A 23,324-nucleotide genomic window follows, 5' to 3' on the forward strand; every position below is an offset into this window, starting at 1 on the left:
CAGGAATTATAATAAGCCTGAGTACCAGATGGGTAGATGGCATTTCTCCAAAAAAGCATATAGAGGATTATAGGGGATATATAACATATAAGTCAGAGGTGTCCTGCTACAGTGAAGAAGTAAAAAAGCATTCAGGGGTATGGAAAGAGAAGTATTGCGTTAGTACTCATGTTGCCTGGCACCAAAAGGCCTCAGCTTAAATATTGCACTCGGGGAAACTGGACCTCAGGAAAGGTCTTGACCATTACAGAAGTGCAGAGGAGAGCAGGGATAGTGGTCAGCGATGGGGAAACAGGGCAGGGGAGTGAAAACTGTGAGAAACAGAGCCTGAGGAAGAGACAATATGCTAGGTCTTAAAATGACCAAGAAAGGTGGGTGCAAGCTGAAGGGCTTTTCTGTATAAGGCCTCACTTGGTTAGGAAGGGTTGGTAAGCTCCAGTTTTAACTGTTAATCCCTTCTTCAGCTCAAAACTGATATGAACAATGTATAAAAGGGAGATGATAGGAATCAAGATATATTTAGTGATGATAAAAATATTACAAAAATAGGAAATGAGTCATTTTACCCATATACCATGTGAGGTTTTACATTTTGAAACCTCATATTGGCTGGAAAATTTATTTATGTTTTCTCATTTTGAAGATGGATTATATAATAAAATAATTTTTCTTTCCTTTTCCTTACATATTTTGATCAAAGTCCATTCCAAGTTTTGGTGCTCTGAGCTGCCACGTTTTCTTCACTGGAAATTGTTTACACAATTAGAAAAATAAAGTGTAAATATTTCCATTGTCTTTGTGGTAATTTTATAAAATAATGGCAAAACATACAGTAATATTAAATTAATTTTTGGAAAACTTAAAGGGCAAGCTTGATCTGATTGTGTCTCTTTCAGTTATACATTATTTTACCTACAAACTACTAATTAAAAAGTAAGTGCATTGTGCCCAATAAATGTCCACTTGGATTTGCATTCTCCAGTAGTTACTTCTATCAAAGAGAAGTAAACAATCATTTTAAAAATTTTAATGGAAGTTTATTATTTAATAATGTTTTAGCTTTGGTCTTCAATAACTCTTGCTGTAATTTTGTTAACGTAATCTCTGCTTAGTTTGTATGGCATATTCAGTAATGACTTTCTATATGCTTTTCAATAAAAATATACTGAGTGCTGGCCTCAAACCCCAACGCCCACCAGACATCTTTCTAATTTGCAAATAATTTCAGGGTTTTTGTTTTGCTATTACGGATTAATAAATCCACAGCCTAGAGCATAGTTATAAGCTGTTCTTTTCTCCCAACTTCAATTCTGTGGCTTTATAAAAAAACATAATCTTTAGAAATCAAAGAAATCCTCTCTTCTGTGCGGGTTCGCTTGCTTGTTAGTTCACCTAAGCCCTCAAGTTGCTGTACTGAACAGTTCCTCCTACCTGCGTGCTTGCTCTCTGGGGAGCAGGAGGAAGACATGCAGATGGTTTTTGGGCAGGTCAGCCCATGCATGCTGAATGTTTGCTTGATGCAATACACCTTGGCTACGGATATATGGGCAAGATCATCCGTAACTGCAGCGCCAGCATAGGTAAGGTGGTGTTGAAAAGCATGTGGAGGGGCTATAGGGAGCCACAGGCAAGTGAGGAGCTAGAAGTACTTCTGGCCTGGCTTCAGTAGGGCAGGCAAAGCCTACACTTCTCTGTACAGCTGTGGAGTCAGAGGGGATCCTGCTTTCCTTCAGGCATCTTCCTTCATGTGTGTAAGGGCTGTGAGACTGTTTGATCTTGGGAGAGCTTGAGCTCAAAATTAGCCAGAAAACTTTCCGAACTCTTGCTTTATTTTTTTTGCTGTTGTCATGGATGGAGTGAGAGGGAGGCAAAAAATATAGTTTATTGATGTAAAAGAGTAAGTTAACAAGGTTCAGTGGTAAATGCATCAGTAGTTTATAGAATTCAATGGCAAGGTCCACTTGGTTATTTACTGCATAGAGGACAGGGTCAGACAAAGCTGTCAGGGAGACCCTCCAGTTGAGCCATGAGGTTCAGAATAGACCCCCTTGCTTTCTAAACTCCCTCAGAGAGGAGCCTAGGTGCGGCTGGACCCAATCTTAGTCCTGGACTTGGCCAATGGTTTATGTCTAAAGGATTACACATGCGCAATCAATCCTTTATGTCACTTAGCCAAGGTTTCAGAGTTCGCATGCTGTTAGCCACTTACCGAGAATCTGTCGTGGTAAGGAATCTCTCAACCTTGAGGAGTAACCTTGAGAGACATCCCTGCTCATGGGAAGATCCTGGTGTGCAGCCATTGCCGTGTTGGAGAGCTTCAAGGGCTCATGGGCTGCTCACTATTGATGGGGTCAGATATTGGCTCACAGTCATATTTGCACGCTGACCACAGATTTTAGTTTCTTCACTGTGCTTAGGTGCTTAGGTGGGTGTATTGCACAATAGCCCTTGGCTATTGTATTGTTACCATCTGTCTTCTTTGCATCCACTGGGTGCATCCTTCACGACCAGACACATCTATCACGGCCGCCAAAGGTGGTTATCACTTGAGCAGAGTTATGGGAAGGGGTTGGGGTGGGGGGCACACCGCCATGGCTGTTGTTTTAAGTCATGTCCCGTCCCATCCCGTCCCGTCCCGCCTCCATTTCTCTTAGTAATTTTGTACAGACTTTGCTCAGATTGCAGCTACTTCAGCAGCACACTATGCATCTGTGGGTGCACCTAACTTGCATAAAATTGAGTGTATTGCAGGTGCCCTCTCTTAACTAGGGAAATGTAAAGCTACTGACTACAAATCCAAGCATGAAATGATGCAAAGTGGAACTCTGTATCCCATGTGGCCTTTTCTCCTTCATCTAAATTTAGCCCTCAAGTTTACAGATGCATCTTGCTGTACACTTGCACCCAAGGACAGGACTTAGCTTACAGCATCTAGGCAAAACACTGATGCTCTCAGGCAGTAACAGATCGCAGTACCATAGTTGTCAGTACAGTATTAAAATTGCAGATTAGGATTTCTTTTCATGGACACAAGATACTGCATGAACATTAGAAGTGGTTGGTAGTGCCAGGCTGCTGGCACAAAACTTTTCCCTTGAAGCACATGGACAATTTCTCACACATCTACGGAATATTTATTAGTTCTCAGATTGCTTATTAATTGGGATAAGTGGACAAATGTGTTTAGGTTCTTATACTGTAACTAAAATATTAAAATGGGTTTAAAATAGCTTGAACTTCACCTTCTGAAGTTTGTTTCAGCTGAACTGTGGACCAAATGGTGGCAGCTTGGCCTTAGAAACACTTGCCTTGAAGTCTGGTTTGTCTGAGTTTTAGCTTGCCCTTGTGGTGCCCTGTTGTGACCTTAACACAGTCATGCAGCCTTTGAAAGAGTTAAGACTTTTGGGTAATATTCAATATTATTTATTTGGGATAATAAGATTTTTTTTTTTTTTTTAATAAAGCAAGACCAAACTCAAGTCCCTGTCTTCAGAAAAGAAAGTTGGTGTTATTGTAAGAACATTGGTCAGGGACTTCAGAATTTTGTATTCAGCTCTTGGCCCTAAGGTTGTGTTGGAATAGGCTTGGTCTGGCTTGGTGGAACTGGCTTCTAGGAAAACCACAGGCTCCAGAAAGCTGGGTAAGCATAGCCACTGCTGCCTCTGCTCTCCCCTTGACCTCACTGGAAATTGCTTCTCTTCCATCTGCCCACTCAGTCCATGGGGGCCTCCCCATCGGCCTCCTCCTTGGTCTCTTGGAGGCTGTCCGTTGGCTCATGGCCGTTGGCAGTGAAGAGGTGGCTGGATCTGGCAGAAGCATCTTGTCAGACCTGTGGAAGGTCCCTTGCCTTGTTGCCTTTGATTTTTTCATTTCACAGCTGTGTTTCATTTGCCCAGTTCTTCTATATAGATTGAAAGAAATTGTTTATTCATATAATATGCAGTTCAGGACTCGGGCTTTGAAAACTTGGGTTCAAGTCCCTGTTCAAATCCCACCACTTTCTGCGGTGATGACTGGCCTGTCACAGCTCAGTAGAAAATCTATTTTCCTTATTCCAGTACATTCTGCTTTGCAAACAGTTCCAGGAATGTTTGAGGTGGAAGAACAATTTGACGTCCCCTCGAGGCCCTTTTCAGTACTAGTTAATTTTTGTGTTGAAACCTTGGTTTATACGATTGCAGCTCTATTCCACCTAATCAGAAACATTTCCAAAAGTAAAGGCATGAACAGTAGATTTGTGTACTTCCTACAAAACCATGTGCTTAGGGTCTACAGATGAATTATATCAAGTTAACTCATTGGGTTTGAGTTCTATTCTCTCAATTATTCAAAACCACAACAGGTGCTATGATATACAGATTTTATGAGCATTTCCACTGATAGATCCCCTCAGTTTAAGATCACCATATATGAAGCCCCATCATCGTTGATGTTTTAACATTTAAAGAGATTTCTGTTCACACATAGACATTTTCTGGTTTAGAGTGTAATTCTCTTTATAGGTCCATGATAATTTCCTATTATTTTATGTAAACTTTCTTTATCTTTCTTTTTTAATCCAGGCAGTCTCTAGCATAATAGCTGCTAATTTAGATCCTATCCACCCCCTTCTGCCAGCTCATTTCTATGGCTGCTGTAACCTTCCTCAGGTTTTTTCTGATTTTTTTCAGACCTATGACTCAAAAATTCACTCCCAGCTTTTGCTTCCTTGTAGACTGAGCCTGGCTTTCTTTTGTTTATTTTGTATTCATTTCTCTCCTCTATTCTATTCTGTTGTTTTAAGGAAAGGGAAATTAATGTTCTGGGCTTAGTTTCTAATATCTTTGTAACCTTATGGCAGTATTAATCTCTGTGCTTTTGCCTTGTTCATATACCACCCTATTTATTACACTTTTACTTTACAATAGCCTGAACTATGCATAATTTCAATAACTGATGGTTTTCCATCTTGATCTTCCTAGCTGAGGTCTTTAAAACAATTCTGTTTATCTCATTGTTTATGTCTTGACTTGTATTTTTATTCTCAGGTGTTTCCAAGTAGAAGCTGCAAAAATAGTTCTTGTTATGTATGAAGAAATAGAGAATAAAGCCAAGTTTGGATTTCATTTCGATTGTGAATAGTGCTTTGGTCATTTCTATCTCCTACAGGAAATCTCTGCGGTTTGTGCACGTCACTTACCTTCATGAACCACCAGCCTTCTTCAGTAATTTGGTCTTGTAAAGTGATGGCAGGTTGTAGCTGTCGAGGAGAAAATGATTACTTGGTTTATAAGGGCATAAGCTTTTAAAAGTGTTTTAATAACAGCAGAAAGGTTTTGAAATTGTCTCTGCGTTAAAGGGCAAATGAACGTATTAGGTTGATAGTGCCTTCTGGTATTAACCAGATAGGCTGCTTCATTTTGTGCCCATTGACATTTTTTTTTGGGACCCCGGACTTAGCTAAAATGTGAAATAAACAGGCTTGATGATCACAAAGGCTTGGATCTTCTTTCTCTGCGACATCCATATTAGTAACAAACTCTTTGCTGACTATCAGAAGCTTGGCACAGAGTATAAGGAAGGCATGCAGCTTTTGAGTAAGGTAATCTAGTTCTGCTGCACCCTTATGAAAAATCTGTCTTGTACCTGACATAGACTCTGACAGCACTAACAATCTAATAAATCAGCCATGGGTAATGCATGCCGAAAGCTGCTTTGGGGGAAAAAAGAAAGGAAAAAGGGGGGGGACTTCAGAGCAGACCAGGAGTATGCTTCTTTCTTCCTGTGGCTCTAAGGCAAATTGATTAAAAGCCTCTGTATTCTCTCAGTAAACTTATCACATGTTATTCCCATCTTCCTGTTACAGTACAAATGCCAGCAAGTTACATGTCTAGATAGAAATTACTTCTAAAAGGCAGGAGCCTTAACCAGGTGTCAAAGAAATCAGCTGGGAAATTGGTTGATCCCATCAGGAACACTATCATGACAGAAGAGTAAAATTTCCAGAGTAAAGTTAATAGAAAAAAATTTGACAAAATTATGATCATTAGGACAAAAGTTCCTTCTGGTTCAGACTGAGAGTTTGTCTAGTTAGGGTTTCTTCTTGGAAGAACTTTCCATTTTTTGATCAGTTTTAATAGAGGGGCTTCTCCAAGCCAGGTTATCTGCAGAGTTTGGGGAGGTGTTATCTATCAGATGGGAAGGTAATAACAGAACTGGCTCTGGCACAGAAGAGAGAGAGAAGGAAGTAATTCTTTGAATTCCGAAGAGCTCAGCTAACATGTCTAATTTGGAACTGAGTTGCCTGTGACTCAGGCAGAGGCAGAAAAGAAAGGCATCTCTGGATGATCTGTGTCTTAGTTCAGGAGCAGAGAGGAAGAACACATCCTTTTGGATGTGCCTCTCTGCTCTGCTCTGGTGAGACCTCACCTCCAGCCCTGCATCCATCTCTGGAGCCCTCAGCACAAGAGGGACGTGGACCTGTTGGAGCAGGGTCAGAGGAGGGCTACAGAAATGATCCGAGGGCTGGAGCCCCTCTCCCATGAGGACAGGCTGGGAGAGTTGGGGTTGTTCAGCCTGGAGAAGAGAAGGCTGCGGGCAGAGCTGATTGCGGCCTTTCAGTACCTAAAGGGGGCCTATGGGAAAGATGGGAACAATGTTTTTAGTAGGGACAGCTGTGACAGGACAAGGGGTATTGGTTTTAAACTGAAGCAGGTTAGGTTTAGACTAGATATAAGGAAGGAATGTTTTACAATGAGGGTGGTGAGACACTAGAACAGGTTGCCCAGAGAGGTGGTGGAGGCCCCATCCCTGGAAACATTCAAGGCCAGGTTGGACGGGGCCCTGAGCAACCTGATCTAGTTAGCGGTGTCCCTGCTCACTGCAGGGGGGTTGGGCTAGAAGCCCTCTAAAGGTCCCTTCCAACCCAAACTATTCTATGATTCTACGATCAGGGAGGCAGGGACTGGGAGAAAACAGGCATGGGCTGTGTCGCAGGACACCGACTTCACCTCTGCAGGAGAAGCTCCTGTGCAGCCTCTTACCTGCCTCTGTTCACAGTGCAGGGCTTGGAGCTCATATAAATAAATTGCACAGGGCATCCACATGTTCTTCTTCCTAGGGGAAACTGGCTAATGCCAAGTCTCCCAAATCTCAGCTGATACAAATAGGAAGCAATATAGAAGAGAGAGTAATGTCCATCTGCATCCTGCAAGGCTGAGACCTTCTTCCTTTCTACACCTGCCTTGTGGGTGCCTAGGGGATCGATCCAGAACTCCCATTCTGAAGTACAACAAAAACTTGTTCTGAATAATGAATGCTAATTTTGGATGTGGCAGCTCCTCCCCAGAGCTCCTGAGTATGAATTAGTTTGCCAAAGTGTAAATGGTAATCTTAGAGGTACATATTTTCATGCATGCCACGTATATTCTGGTGTGTCCTGCTCCTTCTCCAACTGATATTAATGTTAAAAAATTAATTGAGCATAAATTGAGCATAGTATTAGGCCCACAGAGCATGTCATGGTCTACAGCTTTTGTAGTTAAATAATTTAAAGTGAAAATAATTTTATGCATAATTCTATGTGTGTTTATTTATGTATATTGCAAAGTCTTTTTCATTTGGGGTGTGATATATGAGTTGGCAGACCCTCTCAATGTGTCATCAGCTTGAATCAAGCCCCAAAATGTACTCATTTCAATCTATCATCTGCTTTTTTTCAGTGACCCATGCAGAACAGGGTTTTCTGGCAGGAAGGCTGAGCATTAAACACACATAGAGACCAGATCATGCTTCCCTCCCCTATGGGTGGTCTCCCTAGGACAGGATTAGCGGCTTCTGCTGTTGCGCTGCTGTTCTACTTGTTTATGGATAAACCAAGGAATGGCACCTGCAGGCCCCTGCAAGCAGCACATTTCTGGAGCAAAACTCTGCTCATTCTAAAAGGAGTTAAGACACTGTATCTATCTATCCATTCTGCAGGAAGAACATGCATTTCTTTCAACCTACATTGCACTTCCTAACATGAGAGAAAAAAATGCCGTTTTAAGTGAAGAGAAAATGGCATTTTTCCTGTTGGAGTACTGAACAGCATGGCTGTTTTTCCATTAAAAGCATTTTCTTTGGTTCACAGAAATTTCTAGGAGGTTTTCAGCTAATGTACTATGGAGATGCCTATGTACGTACACACATACATATATGTGCAATGAAGCATATAACCTGCCCCATCTTTTTGGCAAAGATGGTAGAGAGTAGGCACAAAAATTAACTCCTTCCTACTTATTGCTGTCTCCTGCTTTGAGAGGCAGAAAAAGTGTTAGTGTCATCTTTTCTCTTGAAAACAACACAAACCAAATGAAAATTCAAAAAGAATACAGCAGGGACTTAATATTTAAACATCCACATGAATGAATATTATAAGCCATGGATGAGCTAAATCTGGCAATGATCGTGCTCTTAAAAAGGTTTACATTGAGTAAAAGCCCCAAACACTCCCCCTTCTGCCTAATGGTTTTGTTTCCTGTTCCCATAACAGGAGATCATGATATATTGTGTCCAATTTATTTGGGCTTTTAATAGGATTTTGAAATAAGTCTTCAGCAAACAAAGAGTTTTGGAAGTCATAATGACAATGAGAAGTTAGAACTTACAACTTGGAGTAACTATGCAGAGCTGGTACAGGTTTTTTTTTGGTAGAGTGCAATTAGTAAGACTGACTCTCACCTTAAGCTCCTTCTGGACAAAGTAGAAGGGGCTTGTAAGACAAGATTTAGAAAATAAGATCTTGTATTTGCAAGAAAAACTCCCAACTGAGCATTTGTCAACAAGTGTAAAACACCTATGAAATTCCAGAGAATATTTTTTCTCTTACATTATACCATACGTCATATACATTACATCATGTTATATACATTACGCATATCTTGTGTAAAGCATGCACACACATTACATTATATCATACACATAACTTGTTTAAAACACTGGCTGAGCATATATTCTTTACCGTATCTAGTGACTTTTCAACCAAGTATATTGAACAGTCCCGGGAGGAAAATCAGTTAAGTGCTGAAGTGGCTGGGAGAAAAGGAACAGTGTTGGATTCAGCCCCAAGAAGTGTTATACTGGCGTGAGCCGTGAAACTCCAGTTACTGCTGGTTACCGATAGTTTGATATCAGATACTGGAACCTGAGCGTTGCTATTTATTGGCAATTGTTTCTGTTTTACAACCCCACATGAACCATCCTCAGTGATGCAAAATAGCTTTCTAATTGTCTAAAAATAGATGGGGAGGTATATTGTCTCACATGGTCACCTCTAGACATACAGTGAGAAGCTGCAAGGCATCGAAAGCTGATTTAGGTTTCCAAATCCAATCTTGGCAAGGGGTTTTGTTCACTCACAGTGTCTTCTGTAGACATTAGGGAGGCAAGGTAATAGAAATCTTTTGTATTGATTGGGGCTGTACTTCAAGAAAGGCGTAATTGCCGCCCTAAATTTAATTGTGTAGATGCTCTTCTGGTGCCAATGTTCTGTTTTAGTATTAATGTCTTCCTGGAACTGTTAAAGCAAATGCTAAAAACTTAACTTCATATTAACATTGCTAACTGTGATCTAGATCAGTATGCATTAGTAAAATACAGCAAGTATTTTTGAAGTCTGGTCCTTCACCTAAGTGTTTGTAGGAAACTTGGAAGGAGCGGCAAGTGAAATTTGCTTGTTTAATCTTTTGCATGCGGAATACTATTTACATTGGAGCCATTCATAACATAAAAGGAAAGGCGAAACTTCAGAAATAAAGAATAGAGAATCATTTATTGGAAAATAGAATGGATACATTTAAAAGCACTTTGCTATATTAGTTACATGTGAGGAAAAAAATGCCGCTACTGGGAGCTGGGCAAAAAAGAAGGGTTGTTTCTGTGAGCTGTAGTACCGTCAGGTTTTCCAAGTTTTTTTAAACACTTAATTTGCAGTATTCAAAGGTCTCAGTCAGTACTTTTATTCTTATAAATTGACAGTAAGGGTCAGATCAAATCTTACATCTAGTTACTGTTGCAGCCCTGGAGGTTCAATCAGAAAATCCTTACTTGTATCATTGTTCCCCTAAGTTGCCTCTGGAAGAATGAGGGAATTTCAGAACTTCTGTCTTCCCCTATGAAGGCACTGAGATTTTGATCTACGGTCGCTCTGAATCTTCCGAGACAAACGCAAGGGGAGTGTGAATGCCCAGAGCGTTGTTTGGGATTTACCTTCCTGAGCGTGAGTGGTCCGAGGTGGCAGTTTAAAACTCTTTTTTCCCAAGTGAACTTATAATTGGTTTCCCTATTCCCTTCCTCGCACTCCTTTCTCCTCCCCCAGGTTTGCTGCCACTGCTCCATCCCATCCCACCTCAGTACTGCTGCCTCTGATGAAACGTGCGGCTCTCTTTTGGCCACCGGTAGGTGAGCCAATGGCGGAATTCTATAAATCTGAATTCTCAGATTAAGATGCAAATTTCTGAGAGGACCTAGATTTTCCAGTGTTTCACCAAGCCTCTACTGTCTGATTAGAAAGCCAGTTCTCTAAAATGCTTCCAGGGCTTAAGGCTGTATGGCCACAGGGGGTCTTGTGTGTCCTTAGCGTTGATACCTCCACAAATAAGCGCTGACACATTAGCAACTTAGGAAACGAAAGCATTTTAGCAGTTATTCAGTGGAAAGACACTACAGGCTGGAGTGAGCATTAGTTAAACATTACTGAGGTCTTTCCCTCAGTAGTCACTGAGATTTCTCAGTAGGAGCAGGATCTCTAGACTGTGGGTAAACATACCTGTTAAAAAAAATGGGAAGAAATGAGGAAATTTATCTGTGCCTTCAAATTTTGACGGCACTGAAAATCTTTGTAAAATGGTCTGTAGCATTTTAAAATCTTGTCGTTGTCAGGAGCAGTCATCGTGATGGTGTCACTATGCCACGGATCATGAATTTGAGCCTTGCCATAGAGAAGTTTGAAAGTAAATGTAGGTTCATTGACGTACAAGAAGGTTTTTTATTATTATTATTATTATGTGTGATTATATGAGGGTAAAATGGAGACAACTAGCAATTCCTTCACATTGTATCTTCCCAAATGAAAAACGTGCTCAGTGCCAGGTTATGAACACCCAAATGATTGTCTTCATTGTCCTGCTGTTATCTTCATCCTATTGGGAGCTGCAAAATATAAATGAGGATCCAGCTGCTTAAGGGAGTACAGAAGAAACAGCCTCATGCATGTGGTGTCATGTAAGAAATATTATGTGCAAGTGTTTAAATGATTTATTGTGGTTACTGTATTTTCTTTGGAATTTTTATGTAATTACAGCAAAGTCACAATCCACATATTTTTCACAATTTTGACTTAGGTAACCAAAGTTTTTACTAACCAGGGAATGAAGAACATGTTTTTGAAAGGGATTAAGCAGTGAAATGATGAATGGAACTGTTTCCAAAGCATGCACATAAAGTGATATAATCTAGCTATGGCTGATTTCTGCTCCATCGCTTCAACAGGAAAATAGCTATATTGCTGAAATGATTCGGCTTAGGCTCTATTATTTGTGGTGGCGCTTGACAGTTATGGAGTTGGAATTCAATTTCTTTCATCTAAACCAGGTGTGCCTTAAAAAAATCACTCTGCCACTTATGTATAACGCATGGAGATTGTTGGCTTCTTGCCTGAAAACGTTTCAGTGCACTTATCCCATTTTCATACAGCAGAAGTTGTCCATGAATATCATCTTGGTTTAAATACATGAGTGAATTTTCTTTATCCCGAAACAAGATAATAGATGATATGAAAAGCTTTATTTTATGCTAGCACACAGATTTAAGAACCCGATTTGAAGGGCAGTTTTATAGAAATCTATATTACAAAACACATAAAGATGTTGATATTAATTTATCATTCAGGGCAAGAAGAAAGGTGCTCCTTAATCTTGATGTATCTGTATTTGATATGACAGGTTAACCTTGATATTAGCATCATGTATCCAAATTTTACTTCCCTGTTTGACTCTAACACACCTTACCTTAGTTTCTGATAGTGATGCATCCAGGTAGCAGTTGTTTATTTGTGAATAGTACATGGCAGATTTATTGTATATGAAAAGAGACCGTACTTCTACAAGTGCTTACTGGGATTTAGACAGGTTTAGTTAGCGTAAGGATTTGATTTTGTATAGGAAAAAAAGTGTGTAATATCTGGAAGAGTGATACATATTTACTGAGATCAGATAAAAATATATGTGCATGTCTGTATCATACTACACATATCCATATATTTATATACACATTTATACTAAAATATGTATATGGATTTTAGATGTGTATATATTTGTATGTGTAAATAGATACATATAGAATCATAGAATCGTTTAGGTTGGAAAAGACCATTAAGATCATCAAGTCCAACCATTATCCTAACACTGCCAAGTTCACCACTAAACCCTGTCCCTAAGCACCTTGTCTACCTGGCTTTTAAATACCTCCAGGGATGGGGACTCGACCCCTGCCCTGGGCAGCCCCTTCCAGTGCCTGGCAGCCCTTTTGGGGAAGGAATTTTTCCCGATGTCCAACCCAAAACTGCCCTGGCACAACTTGAGGCCGTTTCCCCTCGTCCCATCGCCCGTTCCCTGGGAGCAGAGCACGACACCTCCCCAGCTCCCCCCTCCTGTCAGGCAGTTGTAGGGAGCGATGAGGGCTCCCCTCAGCCTCCTCTTCCCCAGACTGAACGCCCCCAGCTCCCCCAGCCGCTCCCCATCAGCCTTGGGCTCCAGAACCCTCACCAGCTTCATTGCCCCTCTTTGGGTGCAGATAAATATATGTATGTTTATATATAAAATGGGACATATTATGAAACTTAAAAATGCTCCAAAGGCCCTGTCTTGCTTTCTTTTGGCAGAAAGATGTGTGAAGGAAGTTGGAGAATATATTTAGCACGAAACAAGTCAGAAACATCTAAGTATTCATGTTACAAAGACCTGTCTGCAGTCACCCCAAAACCCCATTCCAAAGGATTGTGTCAACTGAAGTCAAAACATATCAGGGAAGACCTCAGTAGACTGGTTTCTCCTGTGTTCATGAAACTCTAATGAGAGCTAAAGAAAAACATTGTAATTTCCAAGTTAGTAATGCTCTTCTGTCCCATTTAGACTTAAAGAGAAGAAATATTTCTATTGCAGGGAAATCATCATCAGAAATCCAGAATGAACACTTTTATAATTTCTCTTTCTTCATAAGCTTCCCTGAAATTAAAAGCATGTTCAAATATTCATACACACTACAGATTTTCATTTTACTGTGCAATACCATGGTTCTTTAAATCCTTTAAGGACCGGTTGCAGGCTTTTGTCATCAATAGGATGGAGCATACGTGGAGACATCCAGGCTAGCAGGCACCCAAGCTGGCAAGCATATCTCTGCATGGATTTATCCAGGCATGCCTGGAAGCCCAGTCTCTTGGGTGCTTCCAGATCTAAACTAACTGCAGTGTTTCAGGGTGCCTCTGAACACAGTCTGAATACGCCGACAAGTACATGTGTTGAAGGTATTCTGTGATATGATGAGGAAGTTACAATCATTTTTTCTTGCTCAAATAACATTAAAATGAACTACTCTTAACTAAAATTAACTACTTGTACATTCCTTTGTAATAAGCAAGCAAATAGCCTGACTGACACACCTGTAGCTTGATACTGCTTATATTTGACTTGCCTGTTTTTATCTCATATTACTTCAGTTTATTTGTCAAATCATTTACGAATAGGCATGCTGTTTTTTCCTAAAGCTCCAGAGGTGACTAACCTGTGTATTCACAGATGCTGAATACAGCTTGTGTAACTTGGACACCATGATTTGTGGTTTAATGTCTCCTGATGTATAAATGAATGACGTAATAGTGATGTTAAGGTCACTAACTGCAGCAAAGTGTTGCTGAATATGAGAAACTGTTTATTAAAAACTTCTTGTATTTTCAGGTTGTACTGAAATGGATGGTATATTTAATCTTTTGAAGGCACTCACTGGGTTCATTCATAGGGAATGAATGGCCTGGTGCTGTTCGATTTACTGGTAAATTCCAGCATTAAAAGCATCTGCTACAAGGTTTGCCTTTTCTTAATTATTATTTTCCGTAACAGGCTACACTTCTCAGTACCTTTATGCCTTAGAATAAATACTCAACAGACAGGCAAGTTGAGCGCATTAATATTTAAACCGTTATTGGGAAAATACACCATCATGATAGCTTGTAGTGTAATATTATGTGCCATTTATATCTAACTAGATAACGTTGTTTAGCTTGAATTAATTCTGTTGGCTTAATTAATGCTATTACTTTAATCCATTTAGAAAGGAAAAAAAAAGAACCAAACGATATGAATTTCAGCATTCTGAAAAACTCCCCGTTGTACAAATGATGCAGTGATTTTCTTAGTCTCTTTTGGGACTTGTGACAAAGTTTTTAACTGTGGTTCCACTGGAAAAGAGGTCTGTTGAGTCTGTTTTATTTGGGTCACTCCTTCCCGCCCTGAACAAATGTGCTCTAATGGCTGTTTTGAGTGTACAAGTCAGCAGGAGCATTTGTCTTCATGCCTGCTACGAAACTTGCTAAATTATCTGGATCTCTCAAAGAGTCAATACAAATTAAAAATACGCAAAAGGTTTCTAAGAGAGTGATTGCTATTCTAGCAAGTTCATTAGCCTTCTGAGGAATGCTGTTGGCAGGCTTTGTTTAGCAGAAGTCCAAACCAAAGTAAACCAAAAATGTCAGAAAATGAATTGCAAATCGCTTGGCAATATAAACATGAGGACTAGGATGCTGATGATGAATAATTTGGGAAAATGTATATTGTTCCTCCAGGAATCTTAACTGCACAAAGGGGAACTATACCGAAGATTACAGCAGAGAAAGGGGAATAACTTGATTAAGAAAATACGGGCCATCCAACTTTTCCAAATGCACTGGCAAAACCAGACTCCAGACACTATTTAGTTTGTGGAAAAAAAGGAGTTCTGCAGTGAGGCCTTTTTTTACCCAGCTCCCTGTATCTATCTCCTTAGTGTTTTCAGTCTATACTCTGAAAAAAGTGCTGCTGAAAATGAATTTTTCACTCTAATTTTGTGAGAGTAAGTTGAAGACCAGAAATTAAGTTCAAGGAAGGAAATCAGTCTCCTATGCTGGGTATGTGGCAATTACCTTGCATCTCCTTCCCTAGGAAAGGGAGGTTGGCAAACTTCAGTTACATACTGTTGCAGTCACCTAGAGCATCCCCTCTCATCTGCTGCTTGGGGAAGGGAAGAGGCTGCTCCACTCCAGTTTAATCCAGGTTTTTTAACAAATTTTACATGCCACTGCTACTGTATTGTTCCCATTATTTGAAGATTCATAACAGAAACAGAGCAAAGCATGAGTTTTAACCTCCATAGCAAAATGTAGTGGTAAATCTAACAGGGAGAGAAGACTGCAGATGACCCAGGCAAGGCTAATGTGCTCAGTGCCTTTTCTTCAGGCTTCATGGAAAGGTTAAATGTGACAGAAGTTTTAACACAATCAGAAATAACGAAGGAACGGGAATGCAAAGGAGAGTAGGGAAACAACTGAGTGTTTGGATTCAGAAAAGTCAGATTTAAGGCCTGTTTGCAAGGTTAAATGATCAGGCAATAAACGGGGATTTGATTTTATGGTATGCTATCTACTGTGCATTAACTCACCTTATGGAAAGTCTTAGCTGATAAGAGGAACTTTACATGCAGCAGCTTATCCAGGTCAACAGGGCCTCATAGAGTTTACCCCAGCCTATTTAAAGATGCATTTTCTAAACCATCAGTGATTTGCTTTGAGAACTCCCAAAGGACATAAATAGTCCCAATAAACATAGTACATATCTTTAAATGAGGGGGAAAAAAAACGAAAAGCAAGGGAACAACAGCCAAAGATTCAGACTAAGTTGGTACCTGGAAAGATACTAACACAAATTATTAAACAATCAACCTATAAGCTCCTCAAGCACAATAAGGTAAGCAGCCATCAGGAGCAGATACGTTTTTCACTTTGGGGAGACTTCTGGCATGACTTAGTCATGCCAGTAAGTATGACTCAGATGAAATAAGTAAGGAGCGAGGCCTCTTCGAGAAAGTCTTATCAAAGAATAATTTTATCAATAGTCTGTTGTCAAGATGGGTACCCATAGGCCCTGATTTTTCTACTATTTGCTACTTGCATTAATGTCTTGGACAGTGAGATGTCACCTTTTTGAACAATGTCACACTGGGAGGCAGTGCAAGCAGGCTTAGAATTAAAAATCTTTTTGATAAATGGGTGAAACAGCTTGAAATCTGTAAGACAAAATTAAGTAAAGACAATAAAGACAGTGCTTACACCCAAAAAGCCAACTGCACAAATGCCAAATGGGAAATAAGTGATAATGTATCGGCACTGTGGAAAAGACTGAGCAGGTTGCCGTGCTGGTGCAGAAAAATGTAAATCTCTTGCTGTAAATGCATTAACCAGAGACTCAGGAGCCACGCAGTTGCTCGGCACAAGCTCGTGCTGGCACTTTGCTACGGCACGTCAGGAAGGGAGAGGCAGTTGCTCGGCACAAGCTTGTGCTGGCACTTTGCTACGGCACGTCAGGAAGGGTATGGAGAAACTGGAGAGAGTTTAGGCAAGAGCAACAGAGAATTAGGTTTGAAACTGGATTGGTTTAGCTTAGGAACATGGGATAAAATCAAGCAGGGGAGACTCTAATTGTCTTCAAACATTTACATGTTGTTACTAAAAGAACTGTGATAACTTTTCTCTGTGCCCAAGGTTACCCCAAGAACTATCAGTTTTACTTGCAACAGATTGGGTTTATGTTCAGTGTTAGCAAAAACAAAACTGTGCTCTAATAATGTAGTTAAATACTTGAACAAATTACGTAGATAAATTGTGAGATTTCCACAACTGCCGGGTTTGGAGAAGAAGCTGATAAAAGCCTGTTCAGATTATCCACTTGGACTTGATCTGGCCTGATAAATTGGGAGGCCTATCATTGCAACTTTTCTGCAGTAATATGGGTATGAATTCCTATGTTTACAGTTTACTATAATGCATACTAGTAAATGAGCTTTGTATTTTAATATCTCTCATAATTTTGATTTTTTGGAGGTGTAGTTCATTTGCTTGCATGTAATACAAGCCATGTAATTTAAACTAGACACCATCAAATCCATAATTTTTATTACTGACTTTGATTCTAGCTTTCAGCAAGGCTCTCAGATTGAAGGAAACCTGTCAATTCTCTTTTATTCAGAACATTTCCTTCTTCACATCAAAGCAATGCACGTTCACATCAGTACAGACAATCAGTATTTCTGCAGTATAAGCCATGAAACCAAAGAGTGCTTCAAACAGTCTTAAAAAATGCGAGATGAATCATTGCTAGAGAGACCCATGTGTTTACATGTATCATTGATGGCTTGGCATTTTGGACATACATAATATGCAAAGTCTTTTTCTACTGTCTTTTTCTTTCAGGACTGATTTACTGTGTAATAGTTTATTCATGTGAAAAAGGAAGTCTGGTTTTTTTGATTTAATATTTTCTGTTAAGTGCAACAAAGTTCCACTTCATTTGTGAAATGACAAATATCGTACTTCACACTTTCACAGCTAGAATAATGCTCTAAAGCAATCCTGGCAAACTTGGCCTGCTGTATCAGAAAGGGCAACTCTTGACCTACCAAGAGAAAGTCTCCTGGATATAAACACCTGCAGACAATAACTCCAGTTTATCTTGGCATATTCCTGCTTCCATTTGGATGACTTCTGTTAATTATCTGAGAAAATATGTGCCATGTTTTCCTAGGCTACAGCCAACCTGTTTAATAGATTTTTTTATATATAGAAAATTACAGCACTTACTCATCTTATCTGCATCAGCTGTGTTTCATTATTGATGTAGGAGCTGTAATTTAGTATGAGAATGTACTTGTTAAGAAAATCCATACAGAACTTTAATTCCGATATTAAAATCTAATTATCATTAACAGAATAAAGGGACTTTCTGAACAGATTTTCATGCTTTCTCTTAATGCATTATGTAATTGAAATGAAAAGATGTTGATTTTGGCCCCTAGCCTTTCGGTATAGATAAATGACAGGGCAACTTGCATTTTTGAAAGCTGGAGATTGGGCCTGTTGGGACATCTGAGTAATAGTGTTTGAGTTATGGGAAATGGCTGTGCCTTAAAAATGTGGCCCTTAACAATGGCAAACATGTAAAATGTTTGGGTGTTTGTGAGTCTGGAAGGGAGATGACTCCCTGAGAAACAGGGGTGCAGGATATGAAATAAAGCAGTGCTCAAAATAGAAGGGGCAACTCAAGTTGGTATATACAGTGTTCAGGCACAGCAGGCAAGACAGAAAAAAAGGTTTTGTCTTAGCAGTGATGTGGAGGAGAAACTGGACCCAAAGGCATCACTGACCTGATGGTCAGGTTAAGCCCAGCTGCTGGATGTTCTATAACCTTGCAAACCATTCTGGTAGTTGGACATGTCTTATTGGTGGTTTTTTGGGGGTGAGGATAGTATTCACCCAACTTGTTGCTTCTCAAACTCGTGCAAAAAAAGATCTGCATGAACTGGACTTCAGTTTGCCTTGGTGAATGCCAGGAAGAAGAAATCATTGTTTCTTCATAATGCAACGGGAACAGCTATCATAGCAATAAGGTGCAGAGCATGAAAGGTGCCTCCTATTTTGGCTGTCATTCACCTTGGAAGGGCACAGAAGATTTAGTCCCATCAGCTCTGATGGAGCATAGGCAGGAACACACATTTGGTAGTGGAGTAGTAAGTGTTAAGAGGTGCTAGGAGAGTTAATCTTGGAAAAGAGCCTCTAACAAAGTTACTTGGAGGAGAAAAGTGGATCCCTCTCTAACCAAGAGAATTGTTCTGGTGTTTTGCCACTTCTGGATAGATCTTTTAATGTCTTGTTTGAGGTGAAGCTCAGCAGGATGAAGCAGGCTGTCTCTGGACATTGGGAACTGGGATGGGGAAGGAACGAACCAGAGTAATTGCTGCTTGAAGACCTCCTGGGTGCAACGCTTGCGATTTCATGTTGCAAACAAGAGGTAAAAGTTAGCAAGGCAATGGGGTGAAAAGCAAGCAGAGGGACGTCTGGTGGGGAGGAGCAGGTTGCCCTTGCAATTCAGAACAGCTTCCAGGCTTGGGCTGGACTGCAACCCGGTATTTTTCTCCAGGGTTTGCCATGCAGATGATTAGTGGGTTTGGGCAGGAGCACTGTATTAAGGATGACCCAAACTATCAGAATAGACACAGCTTTTCTGGGCTTTATATTTGAAGTATTAAACTGTTCTTTAAGGGAAAATTTTTTATAGAACTGGGATACAGGGTTAGTTTGGCAGCTGAGCTGTGATTAAAATTCCTTTAAAATATTTTATAGCCTTATTTACATCTTTCGTAAGGTTAACATGACTTTAATTCATTTTCCTGTAAACTATTTCAGTTACATTTGTTTAATTTTGTCCTTATGATAAGAATCAGTGGGTTTGGACCTTACCTTCTTTTCACATGATGAACCAGTATAGCCACTTCTGCAAGCACAGACATTTGGTCTTACGCATCTGCTTCCAAATAGACATTTCTGCTCACAAAGTGCTACAAATGAAAGACAAGTTGTTCAGAAATACGCTTATTCTAAATCTCGTAATTAGAAAGGGAATATTTAGATTCTTTTAGAAATGTTGTGACAAAATATATTATGAGTCTGTAGTTTCATACGATGGAGAAAAGGACAAATAATGAAAAAATGTAGAGGTACTAAAGATGGTTTGCCATAGGCTTTTTCATGCCTATGTCTGTTATGTTTACAATTTTCTTTATATTTTCCTTTTGTCCCCAGTGATGGGGAAAGGGAAGACTGTGCCAAAGTAATCGCCTTGGCTCAGTTGGAAACCGATCAGTGCAAGGCCTAATTTTGAAAGCCAGGATACATTCTGGGCATTGAAGGTTAGGTCAGATTTGTGCCAAAATTGGCTTTTTGTTCCAATTAAAATAACTGCTGTTAAAAGATCCATTCTTGACCTGAGATGAAAAGATATGTTAAATATGTACTCTGAGAAGTGATGCTACCACCATAAATAAAAGGGAGAATTTGGTGAGCTGCACACTTTACACCTCTGGAAACCAGGGCACAAGAACATGTAATTCCATGGTCCCGCAGAATCAGTAATGAGCTACTTATTCCGAGTAAAAGAGAATCAGAAAGACTTTTTAATCTTATCTAGAGCACCAGTGTACTTACACAGGCCCATCCGTTTGAAGAGATTCCGTTAATAAAAGAATCAGTGTTCTTTTTTTTTTAAGAGTGAAAAAAGATAATCAATTGAATTAATCAAATTTCAGCCAGTTTTTCATCCTCATTAGCAGTTTATATTGTTATGACATTGTTTTGGCATTGAGTAAAGAGAACAGCCAATTCATAGGGCACCAATTCAAGAAGAACACACATGTCATAGTATTTTAATTAGATCTCATGAGTTAAACCTTCTGTAAATATTGCCAGAATACTGTATCCTAGTTACAGGCAGTCAAACTAAATGCCTTCAAAACTGGTCAGATGTGAATCAACAAGTGGGTTTGTATATTTTCTTGTGTGACAGAGGCATCTCGCAAGCTGCAAACACGCACCGTTAAGACAGATCTGAAAATAAAGTAGACGCATGTTGATGATCCAATACCATCTCCTTCATCATGGAGAAAGGTGTTCCATGAGATTTGAAAGAGTTTAATGTATCCCTATGAGGTTTTTTTCACAGAAAATCAACTTCAAAAAATTCAAGGGCAGAAGGAACAAATTCCAGGATTTCAGTTTCGTAGACTTGGGTTCTGTTTTTCACACATATTTAAGGTCACGCAAATTCTTTGTGTTAGGATCTGAAGTCTCAGAGATGGACCAGGCCAAGTGAAATTTCTTTAGAAAATGCACAGTGGGATCCTAAGCCATCCAAACATGATTCTCAGAGTTATACTAATTATTATAGTGACCTTGGAAGGCCAGCGACAAGATCTTTAACAACATCTGGAATTTGTATTGGTTTTGTTGTATCGTGTTACCAGGGCAGCTAACACTTGGTGAGGAGGTTGAGATTTTGCCAGGGTAGAGAATATCAAAATCTAACTAATCTGCGACAGCTACGGGACAGAGGAGAGAACCAGACTCACTGCCAGTCTACACATCTTAAAAACAGTTTGGCAAACTGCTATTCGTACAAGTACAGGCAGGTAGTGAGGGTTCATGCTGCGTCAAAACTGCTGACCCGTAGCATGTCCAGAACAAGAACACGCGGGGACCTGGACATGCTGGTGACCTTCAGGTGCTCCGTTATAAAAGCCAGCTGTGTCGGGTGGTTATCTGCCATAGGAATCCAGTGACCTGGAGCTAGCAACTTGCCTTCCTAGTATATGAGCTAGTTGATATATTTCTGCTGTTTTGAAAAGTGCTGTTTTGTTGAAACAAGACTTTAAGAAGCAAACGTGGTTTTGGTAGGTGTCTGTTGCAAAACACTCCTTAAGACCCAGAATGGGCAGCTGCAAACTTCTGAATTTCTCCTTCTTCTGAGAAGGGGATGCCCAAGTTTGAATCCTGGGTGTGGATGGGGTAGAGGAAGAATAAAATCACTCTCAAGCTAAAGCAGCGGGCTCATCATCTGCCAACTGCTGCTTCACGTCCTCCAGGAACTTTGAAAGAACTCAGATTTATAACTGGAAAAATCTTAGAGTTTCATTCACTGGAGAAAAAATGTTTCCCAATAGGGAGTGCATTGTCAGCAGAAGGGGCTCCTTGTGCCCCCACCAGTTTTGTTCCACTGTACTAGAAGCTAGAAGAGAGAGAACTGGCTATGGTATTATTATTATTCATTTGGTATGAACCTATGCTGGGAAAAATGGAAGCTGAATCTTCTTTCAGCTTGGTAGTGGATAAAATGAGAACAGGTAAGGCAAAGAGAGGTGGACTCTTCTGGAGACCCCTATAGCAGCTGGGGGTGTTCTGGTACGCATGGGCAGAAGAATGGGTATTAGCTAAGGTACCAGGCTTCTTCTGTCCCTGCTTTCTTTGAATCTCAGTTGATGCAAACAAAGAAAAAAAAAGGAAAATATTTCCTCCTTTTTCCTCCTTTTTTATCCTTTGCTACCTGCCTGTCTCTCCCTCTCCGCCCACTGCTTCCTGCTGGAGTGCTCAGAAAAACAAGAGCTCAGTTAGGAGAAAAGTTAAAAACATTTTGGAAGAAAATTGGAATTGAAAACACAGAGGATAATAACACAGCTGAAGTTCAAATGAATATTTCATAAATGTATTTACAAGGGATGCTAAGCCACTAAACACTAAAAATGACACAGGCTATGTATGCATTATCCTGTACAGATTCAGCAAAGAAAGTAATTTAATAAGCTAAGCTTATGTTAAAATGATAATCAATAAATGCCCATTACAGTAAGAGATTTATCCCTGGGTACTAAAAGAACAGAGCTATAATTTGCATGCGAACTACATTCTTTTTTAAGATTCTTCTTTTTTTAAGGCTTGAAAGGGTTACATAGGAAAGCTAGAAGAAAGCCTGTCTGAGATGTTGTTCAAGGCAGAGAGAGAGAACGAGGAAGAATGTTGAGGAAATTATACGGCTATAAGCTTGACACTTATAACATGCAAATAAAGAGAAGATATTCTGAAGGGCAATGAGGAGGCAGTATGGGTTCAATAATATTAGAACAGAAGATAGCAGCATGAATTTTAATGATGAAGATCCTTCACAACTATAACCTTCTTATACTTTATAATTAATTATTAGAATTGTACCTTGATTCTGCATTCAGAGCCTTAAACAACAGACTTATATCCCTGGCCAGAAGCCTTCTGACTTCACTGGGTTGTGTTTTGGCTATATCTATTAGGGTAATCAGATCTCACCGTCAGGTCTTCACTGCTTTGGTCTAATGTTTCTTTTCTAGCTCAAGAAGAAGAGAGATGTGAGCTAACACTGCAGGAGGCAGGGGGAAGCCACAAGCACAGAGCTTTCAACTGGGTTTCTGATATGGAATGGGAGGAAAATCACTCATGAAAACCTGGTGATCCTGGGCTACAGTTTATGTGTTTTCAGAGAGGGAATTTTTGGAATATTCATGCTGCTGTCATGAAAGCTAAAAACAGAGTAAGACAGAAAATGTGCTCTAATGGAGGGAGCCTAATCTATGAAGCTGCTGGTTTCTGTAGTTGAGACATGTTGAATATTTCAAAGGACATTTTTTAATCTTTCCTCCTGAAAGGT

General features: G+C 39.9%; 1 protein-coding gene across 1 annotated transcript in view; it reads right to left on the bottom strand.

The window, feature by feature from the left end:
• The window catches only part of LOC104129525 (von Willebrand factor D and EGF domain-containing protein), a 349,890-nt gene that overhangs the window by 148,553 nt on the left and 178,013 nt on the right, over positions 1-23,324 (bottom strand). The window contains exon 28 of the mRNA XM_035897887.1: positions 19,559-19,656. Coding sequence (XP_035753780.1) covers positions 19,559-19,656 — 98 coding nt within the window. The remainder of the gene's footprint in view (positions 1-19,558; positions 19,657-23,324) is intronic.

This window comes from Egretta garzetta, unplaced genomic scaffold (genome assembly GCF_000687185.1).
Source record: "Egretta garzetta isolate BGI_Z169 unplaced genomic scaffold, ASM68718v1 scaffold197, whole genome shotgun sequence".
Classification (NCBI taxonomy): domain Eukaryota; kingdom Metazoa; phylum Chordata; class Aves; order Pelecaniformes; family Ardeidae; genus Egretta; species Egretta garzetta.